We start from the raw sequence: 18,104 nt of genomic DNA on the forward strand, positions 1-18,104 counted from the left end.
ATAAAGCTGTCACTGCATAACCTAGAAACCTCTTTAAAGATGCATGTTTGGCTGCATTTGTTATCCAACAGATGTCTGGATAGTTAGAATCTCTTGAGAGTACTATAACTTGTGGTTTCAGTTACAATAAGTGATCCAAGCATTTTTTTTTTGGATTTGTTTCTCTCCAGTTCTGGGAGAAAATCTGTAGAAGAAATTACAGAGGGTGTTCCATTTCACTCTACCCCAATCCCTTTTTGCTTTATTCTTTGTCTCTGTTTTCAAAGTCTCTTTATATCTGCTTTTGAAATTGAAGTCACTGAGTTGGTGAGCAGTGTCTACATTCCATAGTGCACCTCTTGGTCCCCAGATTCTTTCACCAAAAAAGTTATCACATTGACATTTAAATTTTGAGCATGGTAAATTACCGCTGTGATCAAAAACTACCTAACTCCGTGATTCATATTTGATATTTGTCCACATGGTCAGTTTTAAAATGACTGATTCAGATTTGTAACTTTGTATCTTGAGGCTCAAAGTACTTGCCAGTTTCCCTTCCAGCGAGGCATTTTAACCGGCACAAGTCTGAGGAAATGGATGTCGCTAAAGGCAAAAGCTGAAGATTCTGTGCATGGGAAGGTTTGTGGTTTTTGGAGGAGTAAAGTTCTGTGAGGGCAGACAGACTAAGGTGGCTTGCTGTCTGGGTCTGGAAAAACAGGAGCAGCAGGAAACACCTGGGCACTAAACTGCTTGTCACCTGCAGTGTTTGCCTCAGGTGTGCAGGTGGTGTGCTTCTTACAATAACTTAGTAAATTATGGTCTACTAGTAATGTCACTTCTGAGGGTTTTACATTTCTACTCCTCTTTTAAATCTGAATTTAAGATATTTTGACACGTTCAGACAGCTTTCATCTCAATGTTTCTGACAGTACTGCTACATGGAGTTTTTAAGTCAATTCTAAATGCGCCTCAAAGAAACATCTTCATATACAGGAAAAAAAAAAACCTCTGCTAATAAATCATTATGCTGTCATAGTTAGGAATCTTTTACTATTGTTTTAGTGTGTAAGAGTTGTAATGATAAGGGTAATTGTAATTCAAGTGTTGTAATAAATTTAATCTTTGTTCTGGTTCAAGAATCCATCTTATTTGGGATGACTTTAAAAAAAATTATGTTCAACATTTAATTCCTAAGTATGGAGGTGTGCTTAGTACTCATTACCCAGGGAAAAATATTTGTAATATATGAGAAAAAATGTTAATATACTTAATATACAAAAAGCAGTTAGAAATCAATGGGAGAATTACTTTCTTAAAAGCATAGAAAACTGGCCAAAGATAAAACACAGAGGAAGAAATGCCAGTCACATAATGTTCAACTTCATTAATACTGAAAGAAATGCACATTGAAACAATTAGATACTTTTAATCTGCATTAATAATAATAAATACTAAAAAATTATGAATATTGGTACAAACTTTCTGAAAGGGTATTCACAATGAAATATATAAATGTAAATGTATAAATGTACATAAATGCTTGGGTTCAGCAATTATGCAAACATATTTTCAGGAATTTGTCTTATCTACCAAAATAGTCACATAAGTAACATGTACATTTGTACACTGTGAATGTGTATATCCAAGCGATGCACATCTGTAGAGAACTAGGAAATTAATAGTAAAGGATAAAATGGATGTTGTGCAATCTTCCAAAAGGTCTGATCTATATATACGAATAAAGAATAATTTTCTAAGATAATATTGCTGGTGAAATAAACACGTTGTAGCACAATATAAATAATGGTGTGCCTAGGTATGCACACCCAAAGTGTACTCAGAAAGTTGGGTGATGACAGGAGATATTATGTAGAACTTTTACTTTCTGAATTCCTCATAACTTGATTTTTTAAACAAGAAATCTATGAAGTTTTGAAATTTTAAAAAGGCATTTTAAAAAAGAATAAGGGAGGTCTCCATGGTGGGTAAAAATGATCTATCTTGATAAGCACCTGAACTGAAGTCATAGTTACTAAAATAGATTGTTCTAGCTCTTATTTTCTCCCCCTATGTTAGTGTTAAGGTGCTACCCCCACAAAGATCTTATTTAGAAATTCTTAACTAGCATTTAAACCAATTGCTCCAGGGCTCAGACAAATGCAGTTGTATGATCATTATCAGTGATAATTTTATAATGTAGGAGAAGATTATATGAGTGTCTCTAACATCACTTTGTTTGTGATCATTTCTCAGTGTATCAACGTTAGAGGTCAAGTTGTTGGTGAAGGTTGGATATTCTGATACAGCATAGAACACAGGATTGTATATATTTATATTTGTAATAAATATGACTTACCTTTATTAAATCAGGGCCAAAGCAGGGAATTATTTTTTTTTTTTAAATGTAAGAATAAGCTACCAACTTCTTTAGTCTAAAGTAAGCATTATGATTCAAAAAGTTTTCTAAAAAATATCGATGAAATGAAAAGTTTATATTTATTCATTTAGATACTTTCTTTACTTTTAGGTCATAAAACATTCTACCCACACTTACAGGTTTTATGTTACTATTTTTCTTCCCTTTTTATCAACAGCATGTTCCCCAGTGTACGGTAACCACATTACCCTTTTTATCTCCAGCAATAAAATTAATTGGAAGCATATTCAACTTAAGAGCTATAGTCAATGGTGTTGTCAAGTGATTATGCTTCCTTAAAAATAGGACATGTTTTTCTGGTGGATATGACTCTGACAATCAAACCGTTCCCAAAACTCATGTTCCAGAGTGTAAATTTTTCAGTAACCCAATTTATTATTTATTTCAATGGCAGGAAACTTAGCCTCAACAATTCTGAGTATTCCTAGCTCAACTCAATGATACCCCCGTTGCACTCAGTTCAAAACAATTTCCTATTTTGAGATAGAACTTCTCAGATTCTTCTATCAGTTTCTTTCTAGGATTGTCTCTGTACTCCCAGAGTTAGTCACATCAAAAAAAAAATCGTGAATTAAAAAATTGCCGTCTGATTCTTGGTCTTGTCACTTCAATCCTACCCTGGCCTTTGTTTCCAAATATATTTCCTCCCCCTACTCTGTCTCTCCTGCATTCTCTGTACAGTGCTCCCCTGATAATGACCTATTTAACTTGAGCTTAGCTTCCTAGTATTTGTGACCCCTCCAAGATGCTCAAGTGGTATTGCCCATCCCATTTCGCCTGTCTTGGGATCTCCACATCATAGCTATTCAGGACGTGCTAGCAGGCCCATCAGAATTCTCTCTAAGCTAATTTATGTACCTTACTTGGGGGACCCATGGGAACTTTAAGATCTTTTCAGAAGACACTTAGGAGTTGAGAGAAACTAGGAAGAAGGAAGTCTCTACGACTTAACCCTATTGCAATCTCTACTTTTTTATTCCCAGAGCCCTTGGCAAAAGGCAAAGATATGAAGCTGTTGTCTCCCAAAAATCTCAGCTAGAAAATGAGAAAATTAGTTATGGTACCTTGTTATTAAGACAGGTTTTTCAAATTTTAAAAGGAAATCATATTATGATTTTCCTTGGCCAAGACTTCTCCCCTAATAATCCTAAATTTCTTTTCTATGTTCATACTTCCTTTGTGTTTTTCCTGTGTGTGTGTGTGTGTGTGTGGGTTTTTTTTTTTTTTTTTTTTTTTTTTTTTGGTGATCAGGTGGAGTAGTGGTGGAATTGAAGTGAGGAGCTGGGTCTGTGGGCTGATATTTCCTTTTAGGTTTTCTTCCTAATTAAATCCCAGACTCTCAGACTCCAAAGCCAACAATGTGATGTCTTTGTTCTTGGGTCTATTTATGACAAACCGCCTCATAGGCCAAATGGCTATCCTGTGTCTTCAGTGTTCACACTAGGGAAGTTTGTGGCGGGGATGGGATGGGGGATTGGAAGGCAAGGGATGGCTATGTATCAAAAAACACATCAGTTAATACGGCATATGCTATTACATGATCAAAGTACATAGTCTTCATCCAAAGTATAACAAACTATTGTGTAATCGTTTACTGTGTTAGGAAAAACATTGCAGATGTATAGTTTAAAAAAAAAAAAATCACTAAGAGCTCTTTTGTTAAGCCTGATATACTGTTACATCAAGGTGTTTCTAAACAGTGCAAAAAGAATATAAAAATGCATTCGCGTTTTCTTAAATTCATTTTATGAAAGAATTTTGACTTGGGGAGTTAGAAAATATAGGCTAGTGACACAGCCTATAACCTTTCTAGTCTATGTAGGAAGGATCGTATGCATTTTGGTTAAGACCATCGATGCTGACATCAGACCACTTTGTTTTCAATCCTAGCTCTACTGCTTGATAGTTGCTTAACTTCTCTTAGTCTCAATTTTTTCATTCGTAGGATGGATATGATTGTAGCATGTGGGGGACATTAAATGAGATATTTCATGTAAAGCACTGAGTACAGTGACTGGCATATTCAGTCCTTAAGAAAATGTTCACTAACATCATTTTTTGATGTTTTATTTTTCTACTGACAATCTCATGGACTAAACAATAAAACCAAAACTGAATCACTAATATTAAGAAGATAAATATGGTGATTTTAGATAGCCACTGGGAAAACTTCAGGATTTGTTACGAACTTATTTCACATAGTTTAAGTTAAGGAAATGAGAAGACAAAAAAAAAAAAAAATTAAAAAGCCTGAATAGGAACAAAATTATAGTGATAGATTTTGTGTTCTGGTAAGAAAATTTAGGGAAATCTCATACATGTGCAGATCATATAAGAGTCCTGGACTTTTGATTTTGTCCCCTTTAACCCTTGTTAGAAAATCTAATGTACTGGTGACTCTTAAATATTCTGATCTAGCCTCTTCAATTGTCAAACAAGAAAAATCAGCCTTACTTTTTCCTTGCAACTTATTAGTAGCAGGGTCTTTCCTTGTGGTTGTTCATTTTCTTATGCTTTACTTATGCTTATTTTGAAATTTACAGGCATGAATACCTGATAATTAAAGCAAATGTTTGACTTAAGTGTCTTTATCAGGAAAGAGTTAAACCACAAGGACCACATTAAATATTTAATGCATTTCAGGCCATAGGTGAATCGATTGTTTTAAAGTTTGCATTGGAGTAATGCAAAGACTTGGAAACAAACAAAAAATTGAAGAGATGACGTTATAATGAGAAAATGCCTTCTGTTTTTCTGATTGGAAAATTTAGGACTATGTTAAGTAATTCAACTCTTATCCTCAGTAAAAGGCTAACATGATTTGAAGGAATCACATGTCTTTGCAAAGCAAACCAGGGATTGCCTTTATTTAAGGGGAAAAAGACACTCAAGCCACTTGATGATTCCAACACTATTCATGACTTGCAGTGCTGACATTCTATAGATTAATGTAGTCTTCAAGTGTGAAAATGCTGAGTCATATAGAAGATGAGACATTTTAATAATGAAAAAAATATTTATGCAGTCAGCAGATTGTCAGTTAAGGTGGTTTAGATTATAAGAGTCACCCAACACAGACTCTTTTAGGTTGTAAATTATTCTAACTACACAATCGTTTGAAAATAAATAAAGCAAACTTAGAGTAAATTGGTATACACCAAACCCTTTTATTTCTTCTTCTTCTTCCCCTTCTTTCTCTTCTGTCTCCTCCTCTTCTTTTGGAATAGTAAAGGAAAACTATTGATTTTATCTAAACATAATACTAGTACACATGAGAAAAAAAATAATAAGATGGAACTAATCTTTCCTTAGGAAGAGTTGCTTCTTCCAGCACACAAATGCTATAGAGAATAGTCAGTTGTGGTTCTGTGAGTTGCTTCTTTACCTCCTATTTATTTTCTTTCCCTTTATTTAGTGTTTTGTAGATTGTCTTGATGTCTCCCATCAACAACTAATTGTGTCTGTTTTGTAATGATACTCATGGTTTTATAAAAATTTTTGACAAGTTGGAGGGACAAAAAATGAAATCACTACAGCTGTTTTAGTAACTATTACAGTTTAAAACCATACTGGCTCATTTAACTATTGTATTTCTGACATCCAGCCCAGACTTACAACAGTTTTAGATCAAAGATCAAGAAGACAGCCTGCGATCCTAGCACCCCTATAATAGCAATCAGGCTGCATTTCTACCCACTTATTTAATAGCCTTACCTTCATGTTTTGGTATTTGGTTTTAAACAATTTAAGAGCAGCCGTTATACTGAGTCTTTACTCTTCCAAACAATTATGCCTTAGGACAAAAATAAAGGAAACTGAAGAAAGTGACTTCAAGAGCGTGTAGGCCGAAGGAGCTATGCTAATTGCCCATATTAGAATTAGTCAATTGACTCTATTAGAACCGAATCAGAGCCACATTTTTAATGTTTCCTCCTTTATAATCATCTTCCTAATCATTTTAGTTTTGAGTTGGAATTCATACATGTTCACATATTTTCCTTTTGTCACTATTCTTTTAAATGTACCTATAAAGTTTATTTTCTTGCTAGGAAGTATGGATTTTTATAAACCATTTTAAATATTTATTTTCTGGGTGAAGATGTGATAAAAAATAAATAAATTTATAAATAGAATATTGGTTTTTGTTGTTTTCCGTGAACTAGCTATATCTGTTTTACTAACAATACTAGTCAGTTTTTAAGCATATCTAATTGCTCACCATAATTAATAGCAATTTCAAAATAGAATAAATTTCAAAGTACCACTAGAATTTATTCACTACTTTAGTCAGAAAAGTATCATCTTTGTTGCTGAAAAGTATTAACTGAAGTGCTGCCAGAATGCTCCAAATATTGGTTATATTGTTTTCTCCCAATATCAGCTCCTTTTGAAATTAGAAATAGAAGTTTTTTTATTTTATTTTATTTTATTTTATTTTATTTTATTTTATTTTATTTTATTTATTTTATTTTATTTTATTTTATTTTATTTTATTTTATTTTATTTATATTTTATTTTATTTTTTTTTATTTATCATTCACTCATACTCCAAGGAAATAAAAACCACAGTAAAGAATTTGTACTGTACAAATAGCAAACTCTAGTTTTTGTCGCTTACTGTGTTGGTTAGCTTTTTGAAAACTGTGATCTAAAGCACAGACTTTCTTTCCTTAGAGGTCAGGTGGTCTTTAGACCATACCTCATGGTTGCCTAGATGCCCTTTTGGTTTCTGTATCCAGTGCATTGTAGATTATGCTCATTTTTTGAGGGTTACATGTATTAATGCTTTTCGTTTTTCTCATTGTCATCTTTTCAAGGTCTACAGCATCAAGACAAGAGCAAGGAATCACCATGGTACTGAAACACACAGTATTAGCAAGTCAGGTTGGAGTGTGAATCCACGGGCCCACTGAAAAAGATGCTGCCAGGATTTTCCATTCTGTGATGGGACACAATAGACATGGAAGAAGAGGAAGTGTCAGCTAGCTGACTGTGGTTTGGGACCTTTTCTTGAGAAAGAAGAGTGGGTCTTAGACATTGAAGAAAAGCATTTTTGTTTGTTTTTTTTTCCCTCATCTGAGCCTTTGCCAACTGTGCAACTTTCTTTTTTTGTCTTGCTTTTATCAATACATAGTTTAATTTTTCATTTTGATTTTTTTTTTTTAACCGACCACTTTGTCAGGAAAAGATGAACCACAAATGAAAAAGCTCATTCTTTCAGGAATACAATTTTGTAGCTCTATGTGCATCTATTTTTGTAGAAATACAGAAGTTTGATTTAGCATCAATGGAGTATTTTTGAGGGATGTGTGTTTTTTAATATTGTAAACATTGTTAAGTTCTGTTTAAAGAACTTTCTCTCAGAGAAGCACTGGCAAAATGTTTAAAATGCTTGTCTTTAAGATGTCTGTGATATGCTCTGTGCTTTCTAGGTTACCTCAAGTGTTTGATAGTTTCTCTTTTTTATAAAAATAGCACCATAGCCAAGCCAACATAGTATTGTATTACATTAAATCTCAGTGAAGATTTAATTCCATGCTAGCTTACTTAGCTTTGAGTCATATGAAAAGCTTGAAAAGGAAGTTTTAATGACCACAGTAAAGAAAGAATATTTCATTACTTTGATTTCTCCCAAAGAAGTTGATTAAGGAAGTTTTGCATCAGCTTTTGATCAGATAGACAGTTTGCTCAGAGTATATAATTTTTTTTCTCATCCATCCAACTTTGATAAATAAGACCAGAGCTTTATCCAACTCTCGGAAAAAAAAAATTATTTAACCATGCTACCTTTGAGTGCCAGTGACTTCTTTCATATGTTCCTAATTATTCATTCATGGCTATTTTTAAGGTCATATTTTAAGTGGATTTTTTTTCCTGGAAATAGTTTGAAGTGATAATATTTGGGAAGGTACTAGACACATCACAAAGCCTTTATTTCAGTGGCTGTTTCTGATAATGTTAGCTTTCATTGTAATTTGAAAACTAATATATTGTATATATACTATTTTAAACATAGATTTTTACAAGTTTTTTTTTGTCGTTGTTGTTTAAATCTGGTTTTAGTTGATTTAATTCTTTTTAATAAAAAATTAGGGAAAATGAAATTTAAATTTGGATTTATGCCACGATTACTAAAATTGGATTAATGAATCTATAGTTTATTATCTGAAATTTATTATTAAAGTCCCCAGATTCAACTTGACATGGCCTTCAGAATCTAAATAAGGCAAAGTTGCAATTATTATTAAGACCCTGTTAGGAAAAGATTAGAATTATGAAAGTAGCAGTTAACGATATTTTAAGGACTTTTAAGGCAAAGTCCATTTTTCTTTCAACTGCTTCCAGAAATGGGTCATGTTAAAAAGTTAATGTTATATAGAAGTTTCATTTAGTAAAAACGTTTCTCAAATTTTTTCCATACCTGTCCTCAACCATGTGAATTACACCATTTAGTGAAATACCACTTTCCGTCTTAAATTGTGTATATCATGTATGTGAACATTTTAGACACAAGAACAGCACGACCTCCACTTAGCTAGGCAGAGTTCTCACAAATAACTTTTAAATATTTCCCTTAGCTCTACTTTATGTACTAGTTTTCTTTCCTGGTACATCTCATGAGTTATAAATCTATATACTGTCTCATTGTATTCTCATCACTCCATACCTTGCTTCTTCTTAACCAGACTCTCCTTAACATAATATACACATTTGTACCTAATGTGAGGTCCAAAGTTAAGGTATCTTCTTCCCTTTACTAATGATATTAACTTAAATTTCTAGGGCCTGGCTTGGTTAAATTATCCACATTTTGATTTACAATTTGATTTGATACAATTGTTTGTAATTTGCCCAAATCTGTGAAGCACAGAGCTGAACGAGTCTATAAAATTGGTTTCATCTAGTGTCCTCCTGAGTTTTTGAAGACAAATATTTGGTAGTTCCCATGGGATGATTCACTGGAGATTATATATTTTCTCACCTCCCCTTGTAACCTATTAATCTCCTTTGCAGTTTCTCTTAGAATAGTGTTTTACTCTAACTCATTCAGTTTATTCAATTGTATTTTCCCAGTTAAGAGAAAAAAAGTATTAACTCTTTGCTCCTTTCCTTATTCTCCACTGGATTGAATTGAAGGGGAGAGAATAGATGATTAGATAGCTTTTCCCTGACTTGAGACTGCTCTGTGTTACTCTTGGTAACTATAGGATAGTATATTCCTTTACTCTGGAGGCCCAAGAAGAGTTGGGAACTTGAATTCTGCTATACACAGGAAAGATTTATAAGTGGACTCTCCTACTGAGAACAGGCCTGGGCATTGTTGGCATACTGCAAGGGTTAGATCCTTGCATATACAAGGAGTGGATCAAAATCTAAGTCAAAAGAGAGTGAGTTCCTGTCTCTCTATAATTGTCTGGCAGCCCCTTGTTATGGTCATATTGCTCTTAACACCAGAAGTTTAAAGGAGGATGAGTTGTAATTTAGCAATGATATTCTGAATTTAAATTTAAAATGCTGTCACTTACTGGGTCTGGTTTTCTCACATTAAAATGATGCTGTTGAACTTATAGTCTTCCAAACTGCTTTACTGAGGGCTACCACCCACCTCCCCAGTTTCATTTGGAACCACTCCACCTTTGACAGTTTTACAAATCAGACTTTATTCAAGCTTTCTAAAGGTTTATGTGCTAGACCCTAGAAAATCATCTCATTTATTTGACATCTAATCTATGCTTTGACCACTAAACTATCATGAGCTAAGAAACAATGTAATAATGACAATTTAGATCCTAACAGGTTATTGATCTATCATTGTTTATTTGAAAAGTCTCTAAATTTTTAAAAAACGATGTTTCTTCTTAAAAAGTTTAATGATCTTCCCTAACTTCTCCTTCTAATTTTTCTTTTTCTTTTTAAAATTATTTACATGATGATCTTAAGCAAAAATGGCCAGGATTGCTCTAAATTTTGCAAATGAGAACCAGTGGATTTCAAATAATTGAGAGATTAATTTCTTTAACTTTATAATAAACTTAAAAAAATTCTAGGCGCTGGCATAAAAACATACCCTTGAGGAGTTTGTTATTTATTATGCAAATAATATTGCCCATTCCTACTCTAAGACCTGTAGAATTTATGACAGAATCTATCTAGCTTTTACATCTACTATGGTTTAATGTTATATCTGTAGTTTAAAGTGGTGATCAGAAATTATATTTCAAGAAACTGCATTCTATTCCTTACTGAGTGTCCCTTTGTTAGATAATATTTGCCAATTCAAGTCTATGAGGCGTTGTCATTAAGTGGTGGAAAAGGAAAGTATTTATGTTGGAGTTCTGACTGGGAGTTGAATAGAGAAGCAGAATGAATTAATGGAAAGGAGCATTGGCTTGGGCATTAGGTCATTCTCTGAATTCTGGTTTAGCCATAGTTAGATGTGTGTGATTTGAGGTTTCATTTATTTGTCTTGTGAATGAATTGGATAATAATACCTAACAGTCAGTCTGTGAAGGTTGGAAATCATACATATGATCAGTCATCTATCTGTCTCATAAAAGATGTTCAATAAATGATAGCTACCACAAAAGTCTATCGGTTGAATAAGTAGATCATAAAATTGAGCTCCTAAAATGTCCCTTCTTTTTAATTTTCATATGCGTTTCTGCAGCAGTCAAATATATGTGCTTTTCAGTAACAAATTATTACAAGAGAGTTTTTGCCTTCCACTAGGTGTTGAAGATAGAATGTAAATTTATTAATTATCTCTAATATCTTGGTGTTCCATTTATGAAGGAAAATAAGTTAACTTCTTAATGGATGTAGTCCAACTCTGAGTTTTCTCATATATTCCAAAACTGTATTCATCTAGGACTGCATGTATTATTTTCTTTAAAATTAAAGCAACAGTTTCATTAAGTCACCAAAGTTTATATTTTTCAGTTATATTTTGGACTTCCTTAGCACCTGGAATAAAAACAACTCTTTTGAAGTTATCCAATTTTTTTTTACTTGCTTTGGAGGAAAAATTGCAAAATATGGTGGAAAAAATCTTCCGCATGAAAGGGGGAGAAAAAAATACAACCCTTTACAATCTCAGTCAGCAGATTTACTCTACTTGAGAAAAAAAGAAACAACTTTATTGGAAGCAGATGTTGACACTGTGTCAGTTATTGAAGATGGAAAGAGTCTAGTTGAACCATTACAGTTACGAAGGGGTATTGATGGCAGTTAGAATTCCTGTGATTGATCACCTTTATATGAGGCAGAAGGACAGCAGAAAGCATAAACTGAGACCAAGACAGAAATCAGCCTGTCGATTTTAATATGTAGGACCTTAAGGACGCTGTTTTGTTTTGTTTTGTTCTATTGTTTTGCTTTTCTTTCATCCAGGATAAAAGACACATCTTTCAGAAAATTTAAGGCTTGTTTGAGAGAGACATTGAAATTTATTTCCTAAAATCATGGCCCAAGAGCCCTTTAAATCTGGTATTAAACCATTAAAACTATTATTAAAGTTGTTTTAGAAAAATTAGGTTAAAGTTTTATTCAGTAATGTATGTTGAAGATAAATACTTAAACTACACAAAAGTGGATGACTGGAGATTGAGGCGTGGACAGGGCCTGCAAGGAAACTTCAGTCTCAATATCTTCAAAATGTTAATTACCTTGGTAACTTGGTCATGGAGATTGGTCACAGAATAAACTTTCAGAATTTTTCTGTAAGTTTTTTTTTCTTTCAGTGCTCTCTGGGAATTTTACCCTATACACTTTTCCAAAGTATAGAAATAGTCATTATTATTAAAATATCTTAATTTTCTTATTTCTTTTATCATCTACTGTGCTTTTTGTTTGTTTGAAAAATATTTTTATAGTTTCAAATAATTGATTCAACTAGTTCTCTTGAAATAGCAAATTAATTTGAATTCTCTTGTAAAATTCCAAGAAATAATAATTAAGTGTAATTTGCCAGTTTCATTGTATAAGTAAGCAATGACATTTTTAGAAAAGGGTGTGTCACCATAATTAACTTCCTTTTTAACAGTTTCAGGACTACTAAATTTTGACCTAAGAAAAACTCTTTTAGAATACAAGATTCTTTAATTAGCTCTTTTGGTATATGCATAAGATGTGAACTTTTCTAATATCTCTTTATACTAATAAAGGTGTACATTTTTTCCATGCTGTGGCTAGGGCAAAAATTAATAATGATTATTTACATACTTGATTTAATTTCTTAGGATATTTACAATCTTGGATATTATATCTGATTTAAAAATACTATTCCATACATTTTTTCTGGATATACAATATAGGGAAAGGTTTTCATGTGAACTCTGTGTCATTTTAAAGTGCATATATTGAAAGAAAAACATGGATTTAATTTGTTTTCATCATATAAATCTAGGTAAGATGATATACTTTTATAAAAAAATACATAGTATGGTGAACTTTATATCTGTCACTTGATTAGGTGAACAAATCTAATGATAGAAATATCTTACAACATTGAACTACAATGAAATTCCAGATTTGTTAGTTTTTTGAGCAATTTTATGCTATCTTAATTTTACATTTTCAGAAGGACAAATTAATCTTAGCTATGTTGTCATTCTCAATTTACAAAAAATATATAATTCATAAAAGTTTTAGCTTTACGAGCTAATTATAAAATCATTTTTTTTGTTTTTCTTGAGGGTGGGAGAAGAGACATTTTCATATTTCTATTCACTTTTCAAATGCAGGTCTCATAACTGTGTCAATGATATAAAATAATGGAGGACTTTGTAATAAAATCAGATGTCATCTTCAATTTCTTCAATAAATAATTTAATGTGAACTTAATGTTTATATTTAATGTAGCATTTCTTGACAACCTAAAGCTCTTTGTTTTCTTATTTAATTAAGCAACTTACAGATATCTTTGGAAATTAAAACATCATAGATGTTTTCCTTGATTAGTTAATTTCTAGAGTCAAAGAATGTATTGTCACAGTGAAGAATGGATTATAAAACAAGTATTTATAATGAATTGCAAGTGAAATGGGCTATATAATTACATAACAGGAAGCTTATAAATTTTTTTAATACAATACTTCTAAAGTTATAGATTGACTCTTTGGGACAGGTGTATTTTGTTTCAGTTTTACATTTGTTGATACAGAATTTACTATAAGAAGTATGGACAAACAAAGGAAACTTTCCTGACAATTCATTGACTTGAAAAAGTGCACACAGAAAGTAGTCCGAGACCTTATATTTTAAAAGGAAACTAGAGTTTCCCAACCTGTGTTTTCTACTTTTTTATTAAATGAATCTTGAATGTGAAAGTGCAAAGCCTGGAAATCAGTAGACCTTCCAGCATTACAGGTGAAATAATTTGGCACAAGCTTCTGAATGGTCTGCCATATTTAAACTAGATTAGTGTTATGAGTTTTTATGGGTGCTGTAAAAAATGACCACAAATTTGATGGCTTAAAAGAACATAAATGTATTGTCTTACAGCTGTGTAGGTCAGACATTCTGCCCTGGTCTCAGTGGGCTAAAAGCAAAGTGCCAGTTGCTTTCCTTCTGGATACTCTAAGCAGGGAGAATCTGTTTCCTTGCTGTTTTCAGCATTTAGAGTCCTTGGTTAATGGCCATCTCCTGCCATCTTCAAAGCCAGCAACTGCTGGTCAAGTCCTTCTTATATGGCATCACTCTAAACTCTTTCTTTTGCCTCCCTCTTACATGTTTAAAGACCTTTGTAATTACATTGGCTCTACCTGGATAATCCAGGATAATCTTCCCATTTTAAGGTCCCTAATTTAATCATATCTGCAAAATCATTAAATGTTAGGTAACATACTCACGGATTCTGAGGATTAGGATGTAGACATTTTGTGAGGAGCCATACTATCTATTATACTACAGTTACTATCATACTACAGTTACTATTAGATTTCAATATTTTTTTTTAATCAACCTTATAATCTAGGAGGATTTACTGTATCACTGGAACTAGTAAGGCTTGTTCCATGTTTGCATTGCTCATTTATGTAGGATTCATATTCATTCGCCTAAATAATTGCATATAAAAGAAATTTTTGTTGCTATTTCAAACATTTCACATGGTTATAGTGCCTCGGGACCCAAAGGGTTATGTGGTATTTATTTCAGACAGGCACTCAGGAGGGTAGAGAGCAGGACATCTGGTGCAGATTCTTCCTGGTTGAAGTGTGTTTTCTTTGGGGACAATCACTACCATTTAATTGTTTTGCTTCCTTTTTTGGGAACATATGCCTATCCTGTGATGTTCTAAGTCTCTAAGCATCTCATTTGACTTCCTTATACACATTTGCCTAAATATCTATACATAACCACTCTGACGTGGTAAAGCTTTTACATTTCTGTCTAGGTTGAATCATTACATCTGTTATCAGTTAAGCAGTGGAAAAACTGTTATAGAAACCAAACATGTTTTGATAGATTTAATGAGTATAATAGGTACCTATATTCTAAAATTCTGTTCATCAATAAATGAGCTAGACTTTCTTAAAAACAACACACAAGCAAAACTGTTTTACTTTCCATACCAAGTTTGGCTATGGCTGAATGAAGAACACCGGCATTGATCTTTGCTTTGCACTTGTACAGGAGACTATTTGCATGGAGCCAAATATAGCAATAGAGAATTTAATATCTTGCCAAAAAATACAAAATCTGTTCCCCTTTAAGCATGACACTCTATCCTTTTCTAGTGGATCTTGCTAAAAGGAAAATACAGCTTTAAACAACTGCATTCTGCTGGAAGTTTCTTAATCTTTTACAAATGGGCTATGTGTGGTTTTGTGGTATTTTAGGTTTCCAAAAGAAATTGGCTATATGAGAAATCTATTCAGTATGACCATTTTTCTTACAAAAAACACAAAACAAAACTTCTAAATCAAAGATGAGACTCAACAGCAACTAAGAAAATCACGCTTTAGTGGCTTAAGGACTAACCAAGGATCACTGGGTGATTACCTGTGTTTCATTTTGTATTGGACCAAAAATAATAATTTCAAAAATTAGCTTCAACCATATAAGTGCTTTCTTTGCCTTAGGACATGGATGTTTTGGTCTGAATGTTGTCTTATGGGTAAATGAACTAATCCATATTTCTCTCTAATGTGGGTACTTACAGTGACTCTTCGGCTCAACTTATAAAGTATATACAAAATTTTTAAAAAAGTTTTGTAAACATCACTAACAAAATAAGCTTTCCACAGTAACAGCTTTACCAGACATCTCCGTGTGAGATTTTAAAACAAACACAAGGCTGTTTGGAAATACTTGGTATATGTAAATATGCAAAATATGCTGAACAGTGCTAACAGCTGTAGGGTGTACTCTCTCATCCTTGAGGAGAATATTTTGATGGCAGTGCTGGTTATTTTTTCCATCTTTGCTTGTCATTCTCCCCCTTCCTTGTCTCCACTCACTCCCCCATCCATGATCTCCTCCAAAAGCACATACTTCATACCCTCCCCCCAGTTTCACACTGCTTCCAGAGGAATTATTTCAGTAGATTCCCACTGGAAAAGGTGGGTGTTGCCTTGAAGGAATGTTTGAGTTACACAATGTTGTAATGGCTGAGCTTCAGGGAACTTGCTTGCACTTGTTCTGACACCAGCCTCGCACACAGCCCAGACACTCCGCAGGCCAGATTCCATTAAGGCTTGTCATTGCAGGGAAGCAAAAGTCTAGTTGAGAGTGGCCTTCTGCCATGATGATCCCAAAGATCACAGAGAAATCATTCTAAGTGTATGTTATCAGGTTCTGTAACATCAAGGTACTCATATGCCTTTCTGCCTGGAGCCAAAAAGGAAGGGAAGACTCAAGAGAAAAATGAATCTCTTCTTACAGGATTTTGACAGGTTGAAGGTTTGGCGAGAAGAAGGTAGTAAATATGAAGAGAGAAATCCCCCCAGGTCCTCAGATTAGTTCCTCTAGCAATTTGTTGATACATTCGGTCTCATTTTTTTTTATATGTCAGATGAAGATCAAATGAAATAAGAAATATAAACTGCTTTGAGAAAACTAAAAGTACCATGTAGATACAAAGAGAAAGGACCTGATATTTATTAAAAGTCTTCTATATATCATGAACAATAAACAAATTTAAGGAATCTCACAAATAGCAGTCTATAGATAGCATTATTTGGGAGGCTGTTAGTAATATTTAAAAAAAAATGGAGATTTGAGTTTTAGTGATGCTACTTAGAAGCTGTATGTCTTTGAACAATTTCCTTAACCTCTTTAAATCTCAGTGTGTTCATTTGTAAAATAAAGATATTAAAGGTAACTACTTCACCAAGTTGTTACGAGAATTAAAGTATACAAATCATTTACCGCTAAGTCAATACCATTGTTTTTATTAATCTCATTTTTTAGTAATTTAGAGAATTGAAGAAATCATCACGTAAGCACTTGCTCAAGGACATTTGGCTTCAAGTAACAGAGTCAGGATTCAAACTCAGATTTAACCAAAAAAAGAATCTTAGAACACCACACTGCTCTCCCGCCACACAGCGAAGTTTTTATTATTGTTCATCTAAATGTACTTGCTGTGAGCATATTTTAATAATGTCTTAGCTGAAAGAAATAAAAAAGATGGTAGGAGGAACTGACAATGGCCAGAAAGAGAAGGGTACTTAGAAGGGTAAACAAGGGTAATATGGCTCATTTGAGCAAAACAGAGTTATGACAGATTTTGTAGTTGCAGAACAATCTTCATAATTTGGGAATACAGAATCAATTTATTGAACACATCGTTCTGGTCTGAAGAATCATGGTTATTTTTCTACTTGGGTCAACTTCAAATTTTATTAAAATAATGAATAATAGTTGAAAGAATTATAACTTTTTGTGTTGACGTTTTTATCTGAAAATGCCAACACTCTATTTGGTGATGAGTTCTTGTTTGGCCTGCTTAAAAATCAAAATTACATTTTAATTCTTTTTCTATAATTAAGATAATGTTTGTGAAGTATCCTCATTTCTCATACTTTGAGTGTGTGTAGGGGCAGGAGGAAAAGTGATAGAATAAATCATTCAAAAACACACGATATCTTAACTTTCAGCTTTACTATCAGAAAGCTAAGACATTGCACGAAGATTTGGTTTTAATCTTCTTATCCATTACTTTTCAGTTGTTTAATGTGGGTAAAAGTACTCTTCCCCATTAATAATAATAATAATAAAAGTAATACCTACATTATAGAGTATACATTAGATTAAATGATATAATGTATAAATGCCTGATAAATGCTGAACTTCCTAGGAAGTTTAGGATTTCATGTATTAATTACTAATGATGCCAGTTTATTTGGCACCTGTAACAAGAAACTTTACAAAAGTCGTCTCCTTGACTCCTCAACACAACTTTTTAAGGTGGGTTTTTTCATTTTCACTTTACAGATAAGAAAACTGAGTTGTACAGATTTTAAATAACTTGCCTAAAGCAGAATCAGGAAAAAACACTCAGTCTGTATAACTTCAAAGCTTGTGTTTTTTTCCACTATGCCAAGTTGCCTCCCAATCTACTAAACAATTAACATTTCTACCTACTGTTCGCTCACATTCACATATAAAATATAAGTAAGCAAGAGCATAAAGATCCTACTCTGGGTGATTGGATGCCTGGCATCTAAACTTCTTATGACACAAA

General features: G+C 32.9%; 1 protein-coding gene across 5 annotated transcripts in view; it reads left to right on the plus strand.

Annotated features, from left to right (window-relative positions):
- The window catches only part of VGLL3 (vestigial like family member 3), a 47,390-nt gene extending 34,132 nt beyond the window's left edge, over positions 1 to 13,258 (plus strand). For all 5 annotated transcript variants that reach the window (XM_039878264.1, XM_039878265.1, XM_039878268.1 and 2 more), the window contains exon 4: positions 7,234 to 13,258. In XM_039878264.1, coding sequence (XP_039734198.1) covers positions 7,234 to 7,277 — 44 coding nt within the window. In that variant the 3' untranslated portion in view covers positions 7,278 to 13,258. The remainder of the gene's footprint in view (positions 1 to 7,233) is intronic.
- The last annotated feature ends 4,846 nt before the right edge of the window (positions 13,259 to 18,104 follow it).

The sequence above is a fragment of the Pteropus medius genome, unplaced genomic scaffold, assembly GCF_902729225.1.
Source record: "Pteropus medius unplaced genomic scaffold, Ma_sr-lr_union100, whole genome shotgun sequence".
NCBI classification, from domain to species: Eukaryota; Metazoa; Chordata; class Mammalia; order Chiroptera; family Pteropodidae; genus Pteropus; species Pteropus medius.